At 32.8% G+C, this 22,865-nt stretch overlaps 2 protein-coding genes across 2 annotated transcripts in view; both read left to right on the top strand.

Annotated features, from left to right (window-relative positions):
* LOC129225268 (26S proteasome regulatory subunit 6A-B) overlaps positions 1-6,969 on the top strand; it is a 36,948-nt gene extending 29,979 nt beyond the window's left edge. Inside the window, exons 12-13 of the mRNA XM_054859852.1 lie at positions 1,400-1,481; positions 6,754-6,969. Of these exons, the coding sequence (XP_054715827.1) occupies positions 1,400-1,481; positions 6,754-6,864 (193 nt within the window). The 3' untranslated portion in view covers positions 6,865-6,969. The remainder of the gene's footprint in view (positions 1-1,399; positions 1,482-6,753) is intronic.
* A 10,135-nt stretch (positions 6,970-17,104) lies between these two features.
* The window catches only part of LOC129225296 (cartilage oligomeric matrix protein-like), a 202,089-nt gene continuing 196,328 nt past the window's right edge, over positions 17,105-22,865 (top strand). Inside the window, exon 1 of the mRNA XM_054859885.1 lies at positions 17,105-17,406. Within this exon, the coding sequence (XP_054715860.1) occupies positions 17,301-17,406 (106 nt within the window). The 5' untranslated portion in view covers positions 17,105-17,300. The remainder of the gene's footprint in view (positions 17,407-22,865) is intronic.

The raw sequence follows: 22,865 nt of genomic DNA, 5'->3' as shown, positions 1-22,865 counted from the left end.
TTACTTATTAACCACAGGATGAACTTCCTAAGATTGCTTCTGTGTCTGTGGTTGTTTATTTTACCTAGCTTGAAATTTCCTTTTACGCTTTCAATGCTACATAAAATAAACTACCATATAGGCAAAGAGAAAACCTTCATTAATGCCTTAGCTCCTTTGCCTTTATTCCATTGTCTCGAAGTAATTAGGGTGCTGTAATCACGATTTCAAGAAGAAATCTTTGGTTTCTGAATTAATACTATCAAAGCTTAAAAGTTATTACTTCTTCGCGTTTTTAATTTAATTGCTAAAATTGAACTTTCAATTAAAAAAACTTTGTTTTTTGCCGTTATACTATTTGTTGTCACAGCAGATTATAAAGGTTTTCTTTTCTTCAGACTTAAGTGATTCTTTAATTTTATAACCAAGTTGTATTCTTCTTTTATATATTTTGAAATTAACTAAATGCTTTCTTTTTTTCTTGCATTTTAAAGTTTTTTGTTACAAAAGCAATCTCAGATTTTTTTCCGTTACGTACTGAAATCATTTGAAATAGAGTAAACTTGTGCACTAAAGTAAATATCTTTATTTTTTTATTGTTAAAATGCTGTATTCATTCATTAAAACCTGTTTTTGATTAGAGAAAAGCTCCTATGAATGGAAGTCAAATGGTTTCATCTGTTTTGCATAAATATGTCAATTAGTTATATAAGAATAACTACATTACTTCTATTCTTTCACTATTACTTGTTATTCTTGCAACAATTATTACACTGTTTGAAAACTTTTCAAAATAATTTCAATTTCTTTTTTGTTCTATCATAAATACACATATGTTTTTTCGAGTAATTTTAGTTTCTTAAAATTCTTATGCTATGTGGTTTCTGAAAGTAAAGTAATTTTTTTCTTTTAATTTTCTATAATCTTTCCATGTGAAAAATTTAATATACTGTTTTGTAGGGTTTTTTTCCCCAAAAAATTGACTTGATATGTTTTTTTTAACCATTTTATTAAAAAAGTAGCATCTTTTTAAAATATATCTTTAGTTCAACAACGTTACGCAGCTTAAAACGTTAAAAATACTGCATTTTATACAGATATATAATGGATTTCAAGCAGAGCAAAGAAAGAAAACCATTATCATTGGTAACGTAAATCAGGGAAATTTGGTGAACTTAATCAGGGAAATCAGGGAAAAGTCAGGGAACTTTTTTTCACAGTTTCTGTCGCCACCCTGTACTTCTTTTATGGAACATTTGCTTAGAAAACCTATCACATACATTATTTAACTGATCAAATTTTGATTGAAAGCAGTACATTATACAAGCAAGCTAAATATTGTAAACTTTAAAAAAAAAATTGTTTGATGAAATTTTTTTTTATCGATATTTAATTCCTTTTTTTTAAAATGTAATTTTAGTCCTGATGTAAATTTTGAAGAGTTAGCCAGGTGTACTGATGACTTCAATGGTGCACAGTGCAAAGCTGTTTGTGTTGAAGCAGTAAGTTATTTAATTTTATTTTTAGTTATATATATATATATATATATATATATATATATATATATATATATATATATATATATATATATATATATTTTAATGTATTTCAGTGGCACGCTTTTTTTCCATATTCTGCTGAGTAGCACTATATTTATATACTAAGTTATTTTTATGAAATTAATGTAATGTATAACAGCTAGTCAATATACATTATGCAAATTCTGCAAAGTTTTTATGAATCTTTAATAAAAAGCATCTGTAAAGTTGAATTAGTTTCTAAAAAAAAGAATCGGCAAAACGTCATCACTAAGGCATTCAGATTTGAGCGCCCGCTCTAAGAACTGATGTCTTTTCAATAATTATGGTTGAGCATGGCGGGCTACGTGACTTTAAGAGTTTGTAGAGCCGCTTACTCTTTGGTGTGAGTTCGCAATAAAATATGCTTGCATAACCATACTGAACATTTATTACATCACACGAACGTAACATTTAACATAAATTCAGAAATAAATATAACTTAGAATGATGGAGATATTTCAGAAAGAAAAGAATGTGATGCAGCAACGCTGCTTGATTTATCGCTACTCCTGGATCTTTCGTTCTACCAAGAAAATTAAATTTAAATGTTGCCACTCAAGCTGACACTGAAAATAATAATAATTAAATTAAAGTCCTAGGATCAGCTGCAGCTGCAGACGATAAGAACTACCACCATAGTTTCAGCAAACTTATGCTCAAAAATATACCCACTCATAGCATCAATATTTCATCCATGCTGTATTTCAATTACCTATTTTTCTGTTATTCTGTACAATTTGTTGAATAGTAAAACTATCAATAGTCATTTTTAATATAATAACTAAATATATTTTGGTGCATAAAATTACTTTATGTAAAATATCTCAGGTATCTTTTTTTCAAAGCACTCATGAAATGTTTAAACGTTATTTGCTACCTGGGATGGTACTGTTTTTCTAACCCATTTAATAAATTGTAACACCGTGATTAAATTTATAAAATCAAGTTACACCATTCGACGCCTAAAATGCATCCTGTTCAAAATTAGCTATTTCCATAGTATTTTGCCACGCTTAACACTAAAATCATCACATACAGAACTGAGTTTAGCTCTAGCTTTCAAGATACTGAGCCAACTAGGGTAGTTAAAACTCACTAATGCTCGTTGTTTCTCAACTGATAGAAGCACCTGCCATAGGATACTACACAATACGCACGAATACGCACAATACTACGAAATACAAATACTACGAATACAAATACAAATTTACTATTATTTGTATTTGAATTGTGTATTTGAAACGAATACAGATACAATACAAATACTACGAATACGCACAATTAATGAAGATCCTGCTTTTGATAAACATTTTAGAAGGGAAGAAAAAAAAAACACCTTTTTGACCACAAGTCTTTTGTGGTTATATTACAAGTATTTCTAAGTAGTAGAGAAGACAAAAACTAAAAACAGTTAGTCGAAAAATCCCAGTTTTCGAAGTTTTGTGACCATTGATGTGATATGTCTTGAAACTTGTCTTGATTTTGTTCACTTTCCCCTGGGTATTTTGTTCAAAACTGATGCTAAGTGATGAACATGGCAGGGTTGGTACACTCCTTCAAAACTCCTCTAGTACTCCTTCAATTAGGTTTTTTTTTTTTTTGAAGGGCCCTTCAAACTCCTTCATTTTAGTTTTAACTCCTGCAAAATTCCTTCTTTTTTAGTTTAAGACTACATAATCTTCCTCGATGACAGTCATTTTAAATTCTTCGATCGTCAGGAGGGCGATTTTTTTCCTCCCCTTCGATCGTCAGGAGGGGCGAAGGGGAGGAAAAAAATTAACACATTATTACTAAACACAAATGCACTGAGACATAATTGTTCATGAAGTCAAACAGTTTGTGAAAAACTGTTAAAAGAAAAGAAAAGTACAGTGTCTGAAGTTTTGGCTAAAATTGAGCAGACCAAAATGAACTTTAAAAGAAAAATAGAGCTTTAGCACATTTTACTGTTAAATTAAACAATTTCTTTTTCTTTCTTTTTTTATATATATATATAGAAATGTAACCTTTAATTTTTGTAAAGATGTAATTTACAGATTGATTATCGAAGCTCATAAAGCCTGAAGGTTAAGAGGAAAAGCTTAGGTTGTCATTTGAAAAGTAATTATTATTTGGAAGAAATAGAGGATTTGTAGAAGAAAAACGTTTGCCTGGAAAAAGATATCATTGTGAGCATGAAAAGGGCATTGACCCTAAGAGAGACATGTAATTATTCATGAAGTGGAACAGTTCGAGAATTACTGTTAAAGTAAAAGTTAACATCTCAGATATTTGTTGAAATTTAGTAGGTCAATCAAATAAGATTTATACAAAGTAAATCAAAGTTTTAGTGTATTTTACTATTTAATTGAGTATTTTTTATTTTGAATTTTACTGTAGTAATTTAGTATATTTATTTTTTCATAAAGATGTGATTTACAAATTGATTATAGAAGCCATAAAAGTTGAGAAAATGAAAATATTATTAGATGAATAAGGAGTTGTGAACCATTGTGGAAATGGTTTTTATTTTTTTTTTTTTTTTGGTTATAGCAAGTTTAAAATGTCTCATTCACAACAGTAACTGACTGGACTTTCGAGTAGCATTTAAAAAAATAACAGACAAGTTATTATATTTGGCTCCCATTTTAAACCTTTTTCTAGCAAACAAATTCATTCTTGAACTCATGTTGGCAGAAAATTTACTTTGTCTCATTTTAAAACCCTCAAAAGTGTCCTGAGCTTGCCAAGCTGTTCTCTTTATGTTTTGTATCAAAACTATAACTTTTTACGCTTATTTTTTCTAGTTTACCTAATGATTCTTATTGCTCCCCCCCCCCCTCCCCCAGCAAAAATCAGTTTGTCCAATCATTATTTTAATATTTAAAAATACATTAGTAGATGTACTCTTTTAAGTGATTTTGTTTTTTTAAAAAAAAAGCAATTTCGTAAATAGCAGTTTTGACATGGTGAAAAGGGTTATCCACAAGTTATGTCATGTCGTGAGGGGGAGACCGGTTCATGAAATTATGACAAGGGTGCAGAGAGAGGATGGCAAAAAGTGACATCGCACAGTTTTTATAACTATACTAGCTGCGTGCCCGGCGTTGCACGGACTACGTAAAAAACGAAAGAGATGTCCAATTGATGTTTTTGCATTACTCTGACATCAGTTTCTAAAGCGCTAAGGAGAATAAATACGCGTAATGCAAGGTTTGCAAAACACCAGTAGAGCATATTTTTGGCAAAAATCCCTTTAAAGTTAATCATAGTTATCGATAATGCAAGTTATGCGTATTTTCAATTAGCACAAAAGATAAAAATACATGCATTATCAGTTATAATCTGTGCTCACTTTAAACTGAATTAAATCTGATAGACTATATCTGAAACATTTGTATGTACGATTACGATCAGCTTTTTACATAAAATGACACATACTTTTTGGTTGCTTACGTGAAAATAAAGCACCAAGACTTAATAAATACCAATTAGCATTAATTTAATACCAAGTCATCAGATTCGAATTAAGCTTTAGTTAAAATCCTTAAAAACAATATTTTTGTTCAACTCTGTTTCACTTAAAGAAATTCAAACAATCTTAATTTAACATGTTCTTTTAACGATACAAACTGTATTTCAAAAATAGAAACAGGAAGGAAAAAGAGAGTTATTACAATTCGAAAACTCACCCATGTGACGGGAAAAAGTCCAACAAAATTAACATAATTAGTCGCACATCCTAAATGTACCAAAATTTGAGGTTGGTGAATGATAAACTTACGCTACAATCAATAAACATAGCTAAAGAAACAACTTTCATATGCTGAAAAGAGTTAAGAACGTTGAATGTAAAAAATTAAAAAAGGACAGACGATAAAATAAAGGCTATGTCCGAATAGAGCAACCAATTTTTAAACTAATTTAAAATGAAATTCTGGATGGAAACGTTGTTTTAAGATTTGGACAGCAGCCAAAAAATCTCTTTTAAAACAATCATTAGAATTTTACTTGCTCACCCAAATGCAAAATGGCAACAGGAAAGAAATAAAAATTCCTGAATAACGTTATGTTAATTAACGTTTTAATAAATATCTCCGCTAATTAAAGTCGCACAATTACGAGATTGGTCCTATTGTTTTCTTTGGAAAATTTCGAACTGATCGGTATTTCGTTTGGCTCTCGATTCGCAGCGGTTCTCGAGAAGATAGATCTTCAGACAGACAGACAGACAGACGCGAACAGATTTTAATATATAGTAGATGTTTATGAAAAATTTGACGAGTGACAAGGAGAGGAGTAAGGGGTGAAACTGATTTTGAGGCAATATACGAGAACGCGCTAACCATCTGCGCAACCGAGGCATAGGAGTAAGGGGTAGAGTGACACTTTGTGACAAAGGGAGGAAGGGGGTTAAATATGTTGGGGGAAAAAGTGACATCATTTATTGGTAAATCAAAAGTACTGCTTCAAAATCTTATTTTACTCCTTCAAAACTCCACCAAAACTCCTTCATTTTATTTCTGAAATTGAGTACAAACCCTGCATGGGGAAAAGTTTTGCCAAGATATCTTATCCAAGATACCAGGGTCATTGAGTTGAGTTAATGCTCAACAAATACTGCTGGACTATTACAAGAGATGATCCGTGTTTGATGTACAAGAAGCAATCAAAAAAAAATTACCACAAAATAGGGAAAAAAACCACTGCTATCTGAAAAATAACCATTGTTTAACGAAACAGGACCTATTTAATTACATTTATTGCACAAGATTTTTTTTTTCTTCTCAAATTTACCTTTAAGTCAATGGGTAATTGCTATGCATCTTTCTCCTGCAGGCTTTCGTGTATCTTGCAAACTAGAGCTAATAAAACAAAATCATTTACCTATTTGTTTTTTTCAACCCAAAATTAGTAAGAATTGACTAATTAAAACCAGGATGCTGACAAAAAGTTCTTCTTTGTTGTGTAGTGTTATTAAAAAAATTGAAGGGGGCAGAATTTTTTTTGTGTGAAAGGGCACAGGTATGAAGAGGGTGAAAATCACTGTTTAAACTTGTCATTTGTTGAAGTTACCCCAAAATTGTAAAATTTACCAAGTTATCTCAATAAAAAACAGTAATTTTTGTAGGCAAAACTATAGTGAACTAGTTTCATTAAAAAAAAAAAAAAAACTAAATTTACTGTATTTTTACCTTTTAAAAATTTTTTTCAGGGTATGATTGCATTAAGAAGAGGAGCGACTGTTGTTACGCATGAAGATTTTATGGATGCAATTTTAGAAGTTCAAGCAAAGAAGAAAGCGAATTTGAACTATTATGCTTAATTATATCATTTCTTTTTTGTTTTTATGTTTCAGAATTTTCATTGTCACATTTAGGACTTTTTCCCTTTGACGAAGCTCTTTATTAATAAAATATTTTCATTCAAATTTATAGGATTCTTCCTTTTATTTCTTTGTGAATTTTAAGCTCGTAAAACAAGGTGGGCAGGCTGTGTTGATTTGTACATTTTTTACCTACAGGTATCAATCATCCAGGTGATGACAGAACCAAAAGATTAGTTTTTGTAAAATTTTAAGGTTTGTCCCCCCCCCCCCCTTTATAGCATTACCAAAGATCAGGGCCACCCTAAGAGATGAACGGCCTAAAGTTTCACACACACAATATTGGTGTTCTTTTTATTTATTTATTTTGGCCCTTTCTTTTTTGGGGTCTTATACCTGCCCATGGGGGGGGGAGAAGGGACACCTGTTGGCCTGAGCCTGAAGGGAGCCCAATATTTTTAAAACTAGGGGTTAAAAATAAAGGTAAACAACATGGAGGAGGGCCCGGAAAAGACATTTATTACGGGCCCCAAAATTTCTGGGCAGGCCCCTGCCCGCCCAGACTCAAAAGTCTTAACTCCGCCCATGTATAGAGGTAGTTGTGAAATTGCACATTTTGTGTTCTTTAAAAAAAAAAAAAAAATCCAAGCCCTTCCACCAAATATGAACAAGCTCGTATTTTACAGTGACAGATGTGATTGGCCAAATCTACATTAACTTATCGTCACAATGTTCATGATTTTCGTGCAGAAAGTGGAAAACATTTTGATAATTAACATGAAGTTTCTAGTCTCAGATCCCTCAGAAGGAGTCCTCCATTCATTCAGCTGTAATCATCGAACTGCCAACTGCAGTAGCGTAACTAGGGGTTGGCAAAAATGGCTTTTTTTTTTGGAGGTCCACAATGACCTCCGGTGACTTCCCATGTGGGCGACCCTGGGGGGAGGGAGCAAGTACGGTTATGAGATCGAAGAAAGGGCATAGGAGTTAAATCTGGCCATGCCTCGGCTGCGTGACATTAGAAGTCCATTTGACAGTTAATTGACTTCAGTGTCAAGGGAGGGAAATACAGTAGGTAGGAAATAATAACAAACTATCCTGGTGTTTTTTTACAGCTGCAGAAATTGTTTTGTCCCTTAATAGTATTCCCGAGCTTCTCAAAATAATGTTAGTTTTCCTTACTTCCTTCTAAAAACTGAGTTGGTTGTTAAATGGTGAAAGCGTAAACACAAGAAAACTCTGGATTAACAAACTTGGATAACGTTATACCAGGTAAAACATTTTATTGTTTTTTGTGAATTTGTAAGAATATGTTGTTTTTTTCTGCTGAAAGGTTTCGCCAAATTTGTTTAGAGTTACTGTTTTAGTATTGTGCGTGCAAAGGACCCTTGGCGAGATTTCGCATGTCAGTTAAATTATTTTTATTTTTTATCATGAGTGGAATAAAATGGTAGAAACATTACAGAATTTCATAAGTAAAAATAAATAATGGTAGATAAATTGAAAAGAAAGCTACCACCATATATCCGTGAGAGTTTTGTTGATGATTTGCATAGCATGACTTAATTAAATCATAACTCAGAAATTAGAAACATACGAAACAGAAAATTTTTTAATTAACCGATTCCGCAATTTGAGAAAAATAACTCGGCTACAAATGCAAAATAATTAGCGCTAGCCAAGCAAGGCAAAGTATCATCTTCTTTTGATAATAATTCGTAATGTCATATAATTAAATTATCTAGCATTAATTGTTATTCTTGTCAGGCTACAATTATTATTTAGTTGTATCAAGAATTGATAAATGGGCGATTTCACAGAAAGTTTTCCTAACTCAAAAAGATATTTTTTTCACATAAATTGAAAGCAAAAATCTTTTGTTTTTAGATTAAAAAATATCTACTGTTTACAATTTTAGCATCAATTTTGTAATAAAAACTTTTTTTATATCAGATTTGAGCCGTATTTGGTAGCACACAGGCAGCACCAAAAAAATTGCATAGTCATAAAGATAAATTCAAAAGCCGTATTTTTCTTAATCGTTATTTTTTTCTTGAAAAAACTATGAAGTAACATTAAAACAAATGTTCTGCTATAACTATGAGTAAAAAACTTAAAATCAGTGGCAGCTCGGGAAAAAGTGAGGGGGCCAGATCATGGGTGCACTCGCCCCCCTCCCCACCACCCGGTTTCTTTAAAACATGTTTTTTAACATTTAAACTTCCTTAAAATAATTATTTGTGTTAAATAAATAATATTAAATTCATTTTAAACTCAGAACTACCTACAAAATAATTAAACTACTAAGTAAATCACGAAAGATATTAATCTCGTGTTTATATCCATGATAGCCAGCAGGGTGTGGTGCACTTTCACCCCCTGACTTTCAAAAACAAAACTTAATTAATCAGATAGGGAAAAGCTACAAATTGCATCACGAAAATGATTAATGTTACGTTTATGTCCAGTACGCTTTCCGGCGCTGCAGTAAGCTTCCCTTGCAGCACCGGCAAGGAGCTGCAAGGGAAGCCCTTTCATCATTCCCATCTTCCATTTTTCAAAATAAATTAATTTTATAAAGCAATATTAATCTTATATTTTTAATTGTAATATTATTTTTAATCTACTAATAACTAATTATTTTGAATGAGTAAAATTAATTTTATTTGAAGCAAAACCAAATTACAAAGTGCAAAAATATTGTGATCAGAGAAATATGTAAAAAATATAAGTTAATTAACTTTAACAAAGATGAAAATACATCTTAGTGTTCGAGTTAAAATAAATACAATAAAAATAGATAAACTAAACTAAAAAAAAATTAAAAAACTAGTAAAAAAAATCTTAGTGATTTACATGTGAGTGTACCCTTCTGCTTCTGCATATGAATCTGCCGGCGTCCAAGGGCCAGATTCAGAATATTTATGCAGTCAAAGAAAAAAAAAATGTGTAACTCTTTTTATTGTCTTCAAATTATTTTCTTTAAAACTACATGAGCAGTAATTTAAAGTACAAGTATTAGTTTCTGTGTAACAATGGGAGGACATTTTTTTAATTAAAAAAAATCTCGTAACGATATATGCACACACGTACATACAACACAAAACAGTGGTGCAACTAAAAAATTTTTAAGGGAAGGGGGCTACAGTACGTAAATAAATCTCATCAATTTGAATGATTTGCTTATCGAATCTCTCAATTTTGAAACTTGTAGTTTTAAAAACGTAATTTTAGACGGTCTTTGGCAGGGCCGCGCCGTCCCTATGTGCAAGGTCGTGCGGTGCACGACGGCGCCAAAATCAAAAAGGCGCTGAGCTCTATCAATCAAAAATGCTCCAAATGAGTGGAAAAAATCTCCCCCCCCCCCAAAAAAAAAGAACTTTTTATTACATCTAATAGTGATGGTGAAATTATACTGCTCATTAAAACAAGCAATCCTCCTCGCTGTCTTTCTAAAAGGAAAAAATTGCCTTTTGTGTCCAAACATGCAATTCAAAAGCGCAATCTTCTGCACTGAAAACACATGATTTTAATTTATGCATACATGAGCATTTTTCTTCATTTGTGGAGCCGTGAATGTTGTTTCGGTATGTCTATAATTTCACAAGGTTAAGTATGCGAAGCGCAAGAAATTTGCTATTCCCCATTTTGGTTCTTGCAGTGAATATGTTGTATTATAATTTATGCACCTCCAGAATGTTGAGTTGAATGTTTTTCAAAAATATTCTTTATTATTGAAGACAAAAAAAAAAAAAAAAAAAACGCGTCTTAGGGAAAACAAAGTGATTTTGATAAGAAAAAAATAATGATGTTAGGGAAAAACTTAAGTTTCTTTCAAAAATAAATCTTTGAATTAAAAATTTTCAGTAGTTACAGCTAATTGTTCCCCAGCTACTCCGCCCTCCGTCCTATCTCTTTTCTTTTTTCCTTATTACTTTTCTTTTTCTAGTTCGTCTGAAAGCAAGATTGTCTTCAAAATACTACTCCTCCGAGATTCTCTCCCTCTCCCGCCACAAAAAGCATTACGTAGCATATCAAATTTCGTTTCCAGAGCTTCAATTTCGTAAAATTTCCATGGAAAATCCTCGAATACCAAACAATATCGCTTGAATCTACTTTCGAAAACAACCTAAAATTGCGTTTTTAGAGCTTCTATTTCGAAAGATTGCCGGCCCTAATGTTACCAAATATGATCTTACAATCGCGTTTTTAAGACTTCAATTTCAGAAAACATTCGGGCAAGGGCCTCCGAATCGCCTTCCTTTAATATCATTATTTAAGTGAAATACCCTCTGAACTTCTTACTTCTTCTCCTAATATCATAGAAGATTGCTCAAGTTTTTAGAGCTTTAATTTTGAAAAAATTTCCAGGGGGAGCTCCAAAATCTCCTTCCCGTAAAAAATCTTCAAAGTTGTCTACAATTGCGTTTTTGGAAGTTCAATTTCAAAAAAATGGAGGGGGAGAGGAGGAATTGATTTCTAGTTGTTTTACAAAAAAAAATATAAAAAAAATGGGTAGAATCCCAGAGTTCCATCTCTTATTCTAACGTCAATAAATATGGCCTATTAATCGCGTTTTAAGGCTTCAACTTCTACAAATTTCCGCGGAGCCCCTTGTACCGTTTTCTCTCATTACACCACCAAAGACCGTCTAAAACTGCGTTTTTAAAATTGAGTCCCCTAGTTTCAAAACCGAATACTTGCAAAAAATTCGATTTTCTTTTTTTTTTTTTTGTTAATCTTGTAGAGAATCATAAGGCCTATTTGCCTGCTCAATATTAGATTCAAAAACCGCTTCTTTCCCCCTTGAAATGGGGCGGGAAGGTCTGCCTCAGTTTCAAAACCGGACTTTTTACAAGTTGAGCGTTTGTCCGCTCCTACAAGTATCCGGTTTTGAAACTAGGGGCCTCAATTACAAATTTCAAAAATTTTAAAAGTTTTTTTTTTTTCAATGTATACCTTTCTAAAACTATTTTCTAGTTGTGCCACTGCTCCTGTTGTCATGTTTTGTCAGGCATAACTGTTTTATTAATTATTTATCACTTAAAGATTAGATAGATGCTCACAGTGGCGTGAACTTTGATTTTTCAAACATTTTCATTTTTCTGAAATGCATTATTAGCATATCAGAGGAGCTGCTGAACTCTAAATAATTTCGAGACATGAAGTAAAAACGTACACCATATTTCAAAATTAAATATTCACACATTATTTTTTTAATAAATTAAACACCAAACGTATTTTTTTTTTTTTTTTCATTTTATATTTGTTTACAAAACCTCTTTCCAGGTGTTAACTATATTTTATCCGAACGCCAGAGCATAAAGGCGCACAAAAGACATTTGCACGACGGCGCCGATCAGGCTTGGCGCGACACTGGTCTTTGGTGATGTTCGGGGAAAGAACGGTACAGGAGACTCTGCTGAAATTTGCAGAAATTGAAGACTTAAAATGCGGTTATAGGCCAAATTTAGAAATAAGTTCCTCCTCCTCCCTCCAATTTTTTGAAATTGCAGTTCCTAAAAACGTATTGTAGACAAACTTTGAAGATTTTTACGGGAAGGGGTTTTGGAGCTCTCCCCTAGAATTTTTTTCAAAATTGAAGTCATAAAAACTTAACCATAATATTCTATGATATTATAAAGAGGGGTTCAGAGATTATTCCATTTAAAGTTTTTATAAGTGGCTGTTTAAAAACCTATTTTTTGATGATATTAAAGGAAGGTAGTTCGGGGGCCCTTGTCCGAATATTTTCTGAAAATGAAGTCTTGAAAATGCGATTATAGGACCATATTTGGTAACATTAGGGACAGTAATCCTTCGAAATTGAAGCTCCAAAAACGGAATTTTAAGCGAATTTCGAACGCAATTTTAAACGATGTTGAAAGTATTCGGAGTCTTTCCCTGGAAATTCTAAAAAATTGAAGATCTGGAATTGAAAGTTGAGATGTTCCATAATGTTTTTGGCTGGAGGGGGGGGGGGACTAGCTGACCATTTAGCTGTGAAAATTTTTAATTCAAAGATTTTTTTTAAATTAAGATTATACATTATATTTAAAATCTCTTCTGCCCTATTGTATTTCTCAGATACGTTTTTAGAAGTTTCAAAGAGGAAATGCTCTTTCGCTAGCAGCAGATGTTGCAGAATGCAAAAAAAGACCTCGAAAAGCTTGGAAATAGAGTAAAACCTGCCGAATGTTCTTGTTGTTGAAAAAAGACAAGATGACCTTCAAAATTAGAAGTAAATTCTACCCTTATCGAATTTCAAAGGTACTTTCCGATTATTTTTTTCGAGTTTTAAAATTGAGTAGTTATTTAAAAAGTTCAACTTACCTAGTAAAAGTCTTTGTACGCAAATAGAAACAGTAGTTTTTAATCCGAGTTGAAGGCTTTCAAACTTGTTCAAATACAGAGCTTCGACTGTTAACGAACACGACTGCTGGAATGGCTGCTTATAACTACGAACTACATAAGTTGCATTAATTTTTGACGTTTAGTAATGCTTGTTGAATTCTCATTTCTTTCTACGTGGGCCAGAATATCCACAAGACTTTGAAAATTAATTAAAAAGAATAAAGCGAAAAATCCTGCATACGAACAAAATTTACTATGAGCATTTTCTACGCTACGGCATGCGTTTGTTTTACCTTTTTCATCAGTCATTAGACAGTGGCTGCAGTGCTCCCTATAGTTTGTTGGAGTTGCGAATACATTAAAAAAGATTGCAAGAAATTTTACTTCTAGTTACTGGAGCAAGAAATGGCAACAAATAATATTGTTCAACTTTTCTTCAAGATAAAATTAATCTCGCGCAAAAAAATGGAAGAAGAAATTTCTTTTTGAAATAAATTAATTTTTACTTCAAACGCTTATAACTTTTTTTGTAGTCATTTTTCGATGTCCGCGGCTTTAGTCTTTGCCGATATTTTTGAAATTATTATTTTTATTTTTTATGGGCTTTCGAACGGTACAAAAACCGGAAAAAATCAGACCATTTCTTGGCATAGACGTATGTTCAAGTGGACGTAAAATTGAGTTTTTAATTAATGTCTTCGATAATTAGCGTCCTACGTAGTTGAGGCTAAAATATCCGTGACCCTCGTAAAATTTCGAATTTTTTAATACCTGGTTCAACCCTGAACTCGAGCCCGTTCTTGAGAATTTCGCATATAAGTGCGCAACGTTCCCCATCCCGTTTCACCCCCTTAAAATTGAAATTTCCTAAAATCCTTTCTTAGCACGCGCTTACGTTGCAAAATATACCTATGTTCCAAATTTCAGTTTTTTAACCTCTGTAGTTTTGGCTGTGCGTTGATTGTCAGTCAGGACAAGCTATTTTATATGTACAGTGCAGAGCCTTTTATCCGGGAACCAAAAAACCGGGAAACCAGAAAACCGGCAACCTTTTGCCGATTTTCCCGCCATTTTTAAAAAAATACGCATCTTCGGCATGTTTTGAAAACTAAGCTTTTTTTTTTTTTTTTTTTGAAATACCTAAAAGAATATGAGTGGCTTCTTAATCAATACCATATTACTCTTCTATAACTCGGGAAAATATTTACAAAAACGAACTTCAAAGGGTTATCCTTAACGCGGGGCAAAATTTCCGAAATATTTTCTTGAATTAAAAAGTTCACTCGTAACTCTGAAATTTTCGTGTTTTATTTCAACTGAATACTAAAGAAATAAATATTTTCACATTCAAATACAATATTTTATTGAATAGTCTCTAATTAAAGCCGTTTGGAGCGTTAAGTGACGTCGGAAAAGCGCGGGAAACAACCGAAAACCAGATTTACGAATTTTTTGGATAGTTGATGGTAGAATCTACAAATCGTTATACGCAAGACTCATAAATCGAATTTCTATTATTATGAACTTAATGCAAAAGCAACAGTTATCAATAACTACCGTAATCGCAAACACTAAACCTTTACAAAAAAATTTAAAAAAAAAAAAAAAAGAAAAAAACGCGTTCCTGAAAACAAATTCTTTCAAACATTATAGTAGAAAAATCGCACATTTACGTTCAAAAACTTGTTTCCTGCCCTTCCCTTCATTTTCTTCCGTTTTAAAACATGGAAAAGTTGTGTGTTTTTTTTTTTTTTTCCTTTTCAAAATGAATGTGAGGGTCTCAGGTCTTATGGATAACTTTCAATAATAAGCATTTCTGAACTGTTTTCTTCTTATTTTAATATGTATTACTATTTATTATAGTAATTTAAGTTTCATACACAAACGGCCAATAGCGCTTTTTAGCGATTCAGAAAACCGGGTAATTCAGATATTCGGGACAGCGATGGTCCCGAACTTCCCGGATAATTGGTTCTCTACTGTACAGATTTATTTATGTAGTTGTTTGACACTTGGCTTAGAATCATTTCCCTCACTCTGAGATTTTTGAAAAAGGGTTCATGTCTCGCGGAAACTTTAAAAAATGTGCAGAAAACTTTTAAGAGAAGAAACCATTATTTTTAACACGCTTTTATTAGCTTCACCTGTATGTATGTATGTATGTATGTATGTATGTATGTATGTATGTATCTTGTAATGGAATCTTGCAGCTCAAATTTCACCCACTTCCTGCGATCGGATTCTTTTGAAATTTGACACGCGATCTCAGACCCGATGACAATGCAATATTCTATAATCAAATTAATTAATTAACCCTTTTAATTGTTAGTTTCCTCCAATTTTAATCAATATTTTGGCATAAATCCAACAATGTGAAAAAGGAAAAATTTAAAAAAATACATCAAAAAATGCTCGCAAAAATTATATTTAAAAATATCTACAAAAACCTTGTATTTTTCTGCATCAGACAAAATTTGTTCCAATGTTCCAAGGTAATTAGAACATGAAATATAATTGTTTTTAACTAATTTCATGCCAAAATTTAGGTGAGCCTTCAACTGGAAATTCATTGCTGATCAGACCATTGTTGAACAAAACTTTTATTCAAATGCATCTCAAATTTTCAAAGTAATATAAATATGATTTCTGCAAACATACATCGATGACTCACAGTAGCTTCCCATCGGGATGCCCTTGTCTTAACTTTATGATATTACCTCGCACTCGTTTTATAAATAATTTCGTCACTTGATAATTCTCCAACATAAGACTAAAAAGCAGAAAAATAAAATAATAGTTTAAAAAACTAAAAAAAACACGCTTTCGTAGCAAAATGAACTAAAAAGTGAAAAAGAATCTTTGGATGATAGTAGTTGACCAATCACTTAATTTTAATGTAATACAAAAAAGCGGGGGGGCTTCTTATCAGTTGTCTTGAATTTCTTCCATTTGTTGTCCAAGCAAAAATGTAAATAGACAGCACCCCACGCTTTTTTGTATTACATTAAAATTAAGTGATTGGTCAACTACTATCATCCAAAGATTCTTTTTCACTTTTTAGTTCATTTTGCTACGAAAGCGTGTTTTTTTAGTTTCTTAAACTATTATTTTATTATTTCATTGTAGCTCAAAAACTGGTTTGATGCGAAAGCATTACCAAAGCAATATTTAACTTTTAAAAAATATTTTTCTCCCTCTAGAACGAGTCTTGCAAACGGCTTCGGTGCTTTATTTCAGCTCCTGGCGCATGCTTGACTATGCAGGGGTTTCTTTTTATATTTTCTTTTAGTTTCGTCTTATGTCACAGTACAAGAGCTGTGGAGTCAGAGTCGAAAGCTTCAAATTCTAACTGTCGTAATTGGTCATTTTCATGTCGAAACCACAGCTCTCTGCCACGGTTGCAGAGTCAGATTCGAAGTGAAAATGACCAACTCCCCCCCCCCCCCCAACAACCATTTATATTCATTTCATTATTTACCATTCATGTCTTTTAACGATTCACTTTAAAAACTGACAACGAATGAGCAAGTGGTTTTTTCCGTAAACGCATTTTTTTTTTTTTTGACTAATTACTCATTTGTTTTTGTACGTAATTAGCTTTCCGTTTTTAAAATAATTTCTTCGGACTTTTGTTTCATTCTTTGTTAAACGAAAGCCAGACAGAAGACTTGCAGAAAAATCAAAGTTATTACTCACAGTTCATAAACGAAATCTGGCAGTCGAGAGAAACAGCAGACGATAACTAAAACCATGGCGAAAAAAAAGAAGGAGATAAAGCGAAAGAACGAAGATCAAACCTCTCGTAAAAATGTCACTCGATCCACTTGAAGTGCTTTTTCCCGCGCTTTTTAAATCAAACATCTTCCATATTAAACTCATCACTTTTAATGAGGCTCCGAACTGAGCGATGACAAGACGTCGTGGTTTTTCTATGGAGGAGGAGGCACAGCCGATGACCGAGTGACTTTTTGGGCCCATCTTCCACTTCAAAGGACTCTCAGCCTCTTTTCAAGTCGCTTATTTATTTTTTGTTATGGAACAAAGCAGTTTTTAGGAATTAAGTACATATTTTTTGGATAAAAATGTCGCGCGTAACTAATTATTGTCCCAATTTGTTACCGTTTATGCTAGTTATTATATTTGTGTTACATCAAGTTACTTCAAGAGGATTTCTTGTGCAGGATTCCAGTAAGTAGAACCTTTTTCTTAAGCTATTGTTTGCTTAAGTTAATTTTTTTTTCTTTCAAAATGTGACTTGCTTGCTTGTGAAGATCTTATTCATCGATTGCTAAACAGACATTCAACTGTAATTAGTAAAAATTACAGTTTATTGTTGTGTTACTACATTTTAAATGAAATTACAAATATTGTTCAAAAAGGTTAAAATATGTTTGCTCATAGAAAAGTGATTAAGGATCAGTGCATTTAAATTAATCGGATATATTAAACAGATCCCCTACTAAATACAAATAAACATGAATTATAGTTTAAAAAGAGAGATGGGGTGAATATAAGTTTATTGTCAAATTGTGACAGAGTGTAATAAAATCAATTTTTAGAGCAGACATTACTGATTCAAAAATGTAAACGATTCTTTTTGAACTGCATTCCGATAAGATGGTTTTATTCACCAATTTGTTTTTTCTCTCCTGATAATTAGTGCCATATTCAAGGGCGTAGCCAAGAGGGACCGGGGGGGGGGGGTAACTGCCCCTCCCCGGATCAGAGACAGGGGCACCCCAAAGGGAGGTAGGTCACTTTGACCTCCCCTAAAATTTCTTTTTTGCCATTCCCCCCTCCCCCTTTTAAAGATGCTTGATGCCTTCTCTCATTACATGTTGGTAGTACATGTAAGCAAATTCGTAATTTACTATTCGGTAAAATTTCGAACTTCATTCGGTAAATTGAGGTTGAGAACCCCCTCCTCCCCAATTTTAAGTTCGGGGCACCCCTGATCAAAACATGTTTAATTCGTTATCTTACTCTAGTTCTTCCATTTTTTATGGAAATTCAATTTCAAGCATTTTTTTAAATGAAAAATTTGATTTTTACGCTTGTTTTTGGGTCTTTTACTTTCTCTGCATTATTATGTCGAGTATTAATTACTTCTTTGAAGACCGAAGTAACCTTGCCTCCAGGGGTGTCCCGTACCTAACATTTTGGGAGGGGAGATTTCTCAAATTACTGCATAATTTTACTGAATGATAAAAAATAAATAAATAAAATTCAAGCATGCATAAGAGCCGGGGTAGCCTGATCGGTAAGGCATCGGACTTGTGACCGAAGGGGGACCCTCTGGTTAGGTCGATCTTAGCCGGTCGAAGATCCACCGTCTTCATTAAGGGTGACTGGGGGACGTTGAATATGCTCGTGGTCACAATGTCCTCCAAGTGAAACGATACCTCTGGGAGTGCTAGACCAAAAAGTTATTCGGCTTCTGCTCTGGTTCTAAATTATCGATCTGTCCGTAGATGGGGCTGCCATCCATCGTGTTGTCTGAGCCAAATCGGACTTCCACCTAAAATAGGCGCTCGATTAAACGGAAGCCGTACCTCTCTGCCTTAAAATCGAGTAGCATTGCTACTCGGGCTCGAGTCTCCGAGTGGTATAAGTTACAACAACAACAACAACAAGCATGCATACATTCCTACATCCACGAAAAAGAGACATTAGGAATCATGAAAAAAAAAATTGTAAAATGATTACAGTATTGCAGATTGCAATACTGTCTCACTGTTTCTAAATTTTTCGACTCATCAGTCGAAATTTGTCGGATAAGAACTTTTTGGGAGGCCATAGTGACCCTCCGTGACTACCCATTGGGAAATCCCTCTGCCCGTGCTTTCTAACGTGATCCCTGACTAAGCCCATAATTGCAAAACTGTCTCACAGTTTCCAAATTTTTCTAATCGTCAGTTAACCCCTTCCGTCGGAATTATGAAATATTTGACCAAATATGTTGATATTTGGTACACAGTGTACTATGGTAAAGGGTATCTTATAGACAAAATTTTGAGTTTGTAGGAGAAAAATTAAAAGAGTTATGGCACGTCCAATATTCCAAACTTATATTTTTGACGAACATACATTTATATACAAAAACGATAAAATACCGAACAAACTTCATCATAAAATGTTCTACAAACAATTATAGAACATAATATAAGCGTTTGAAACGATTAATCAAAAATTATACATTTTTAAAAAAATCAGGAAAAAAACCTCGCTTTTCAGATGAAAATCCGTTGTTGGAAAAATGAGCCACTCTCTATCTCTCAATCCTTATATGTCAGTGTTGAAAATCCCAAAACGAAAAATTATTTCACAAATTATAATAAGCAGAATGTAAAGAGTCAACTACAAAAAAAATCAACTAATTAAATCAATTATTAAATGATTAGCAGCTGTTTAAAGTGGTTGTCCGGTATACCGGACACCAGGTCTGAAGGGGTTAAAATTGTCGGATAAGAACTTTTTCACGGTGTCACAGGAGTTCACGATGGGTCCTCCAACTCGCCCCCCACCCCTAACGCGAGTCCTGGCTGCACTCATGGTCATATTTAACTTAAAAGCGCTCACCATAAGCAAAACTATTTCTCTAACGTTACCCTTCTTTTTTTTTTTTTTTTTTTTTTTTTTTTTTTTTTTTTTTTTTTTGTTGATCGAATGGCATAACCGTATATACATTCGCGTATAACTCGATCTAGAGTATAAGTCAACACCTCTACTTTTTGGAGCAAAATCGGGAAAAAATTGAAAACCCGCGAATAAGTCGAGCCCCTACTTTCTGAAAAAATTGGGAACGTTTTGCCGCTATTTCTGAATACAAACGTTAAAGGAGGAAAATGAAATGTAATGAAAATTCTTATGTTAAAATACATCCGATTTTCACCCTCTCGCACAAAAAGGGTTCACTTTTGCGATCGCGATTTTTGTAAAGGGTTCGATTTCACTGTTACTTGTTGCTTTTATTTTGAATTTCTATCAATAACATTTTGCGCTGTAGCCATATTCGATTATTTTTTCACGACTATCGGGAAAAATGCGAAAATAGCGGCGTTCCAGAAATTTTTGCGGAGTCGGCCGTTTACTATAATTATTGTAAAATTATAGCAGAATGCGTGAGTATTTACTTCTTTAGCATCTGCTTAAAAAGGTTGAACTAAAATCGAGAAAATGTTCACGTTTTCGAGTGGTATTTTTTTTTCTTTCAAGAATTATTCGGGGGAAAATTTTCGGAAATTCTGCATCACCTTTAAGGGTCATTCTTCAAAAAGTGCAACTTTTCTGTCACACGCCTTTTACAGAAAAAACTTTAAGGAACAATTCCTTTAACAATGATTTTTAATTTCATCAAAAATATATCTATTTACACCTGCCAACAAATTTTTAAAAATAATTTTTATTTTAGTATATTTTCGGTACACAACATGTGAATTCTCACCTCCGTGACATGTCACACACCTGGTGTGACTGTTTATGTTGCTTAATAACTTGTTTAATTAAAAGTATATATCTATATTTATTTATTATTCCTTTCACAAGTGTCTCAGATACTAATTGTTTAAGTATATTTAATTTTTTAATATTGTATTTTAGTTCGTTTTAATAGGATAAGTAGTCATGTCACACAAAAAATGCTCACCTCCGTTACTTAAACTTAAAATGCCATTTCTCATTAACACGTGGCAGTAATGACATCAAATTTTATTTTCCCGTGATCCAAGGGATCCCCCTTGTTTATTTTCAGCCATAGTTGAAGTTGTGAGATTTTTGTCGAAAAACAAGAAGCTAGATTTTGCTTTAAAAACTTAGTGTGGTTATTCTGACTTCTCATCTCCGTGAACTTGAATTTCAGGGATGTAAATTAGTGTAAAAAGAGAAGTGAACATGTTTTCATATGCTTAACATGTGCAGATTGTAGCAACAAAGAAAAAAATTTATCCCTGAATCTATTAGGCCTATATTAATGGAAAATTCCTCACCTCCATGACAGACCTTATCAATGTCATTATTTCTGAGGTGAAAATAAATGATGGAGGGGAAATACATCAATTATGGGCACTCTACCAAAATTATAAAATGCCAGTATATCCTCAAATTTGCTAAATTCTACTTTTCAACATACATTTGAAACTACTAATCAAACCGTAGTTTAATTAAGAGAGTTTAATATTATATTCCCACTAATTATTAAAATAGCTGATTGTTTGCAACAATTAACAAAATTACTACTTTGATATTAAATTGACCTCGGTTTTTAAATATTAAAAGTTTTTTTTTTTAAAATATCCGTGAACAAGGCATTTTTTTAAATATTTTTTTATTTATGAGTAAAATAATTGTAACTTAGCTGGGTATTTTTTATGGTTACTTCTAGTAGGTAACACTTTCATGCAGGAATGAAAAAAAAAGAGAAAAAAAGAAAACAAAAGGTTTCGAAATTGAAAAACATTTGCATTCAAAAGTTAAGTTTTCTGGAGAATGATCCTAAGTCGACCATCTAACTTTTAACCTCAGTTTTTGTTCTTCACTTCTCAATTTATACGCGAGTATAAGGTAGTTAATTTTTGCTATTTGCGTTTCTAAATTGCTACGCTTTTCCCTTCCAGACACTCTTAACAGTTATTTTCCAAACGACTATTAATTATTTTTCTTAAAGTTGATTAAGTTTTGAAGATGTCTGCAACTTTTACATATCCATTAGTTATTTTAGCACAATGCTCAGAAAGCTTTCAATATATAACAATCAAATCCAGTACTGGAAAAAAAAAAGAAAGAAAGAAAAGAAAGAATAGAAAAGGAACAGAAGTAGAGTCTCGAAAATCCGAGTTTCAAAAGTCCGAGGTTTCGCTTTATTCGAGGTGCTTGGTTAATAATTTTAGGGTATACGTTTTACAAACAAAAAATATTTTAATCTGAAAATCGAAATATTTTGCTATGTAGAACTTTCCTAACAACATACAATAAGGTAATAACATGCAATAACATAATATTGAAAGCTTTATGTCAATAACAGTCGCCAAGAAGTATTCATTGACTGTTAGAGATGGATTAAGAGATGCCTTGGAGAAAGTAAGAAGTTGGTTGATACAAAAAAATAACTTGAAATTAAAACATTGTTTTGCCTCAAAGAACGAACAAACATCTCTTTTAGAATATCCGAATGCAATTAAAAAGGGAAGTGCAAAACTTGGCGCTGTACGATTCGTATTTACGAAATTCTCTCCTTCTATGACTAACGTTTTTGTATTATGTGAGGTACATACGCACGCTCACACATAAACACAAATGTCATGACAAAATTCATCAAAATTTATTCGAGGGCGATCAAAGGGCATTTTTTGGTTGCCTACAAATTTACACACAAGCACGTGCAGACATAAAGGGGGGTGGGGGGAGATAAATAAATTTGAATTTTGGCTTCTTGAATTCAAATTATGTTTTTCGCAATCACGAGTGTGTGTGTATGTAGGGGTGTGTGTTTGTGCCCAGGCATGAGTGTGTGGGTATGTGTGTGTGTGTGTATAGGAATTTGTATGTATGCGTGTGTGTTTGTGTCTGTATGCAGGCATGAGTGTGTGTGTGTGTATGTATGTATGCGTGTGTGTGTTGTGTCTGTGTGCAGGCATGAATGTGTGTGTATG

Source organism: Uloborus diversus, chromosome 6 (genome assembly GCF_026930045.1).
Source record: "Uloborus diversus isolate 005 chromosome 6, Udiv.v.3.1, whole genome shotgun sequence".
NCBI lineage: Eukaryota > Metazoa > Arthropoda > Arachnida > Araneae > Uloboridae > Uloborus > Uloborus diversus.
The sequence above is the reverse complement of the archived record's forward strand: the minus strand, read 5'-3'. Positions and strand labels throughout refer to the sequence as shown.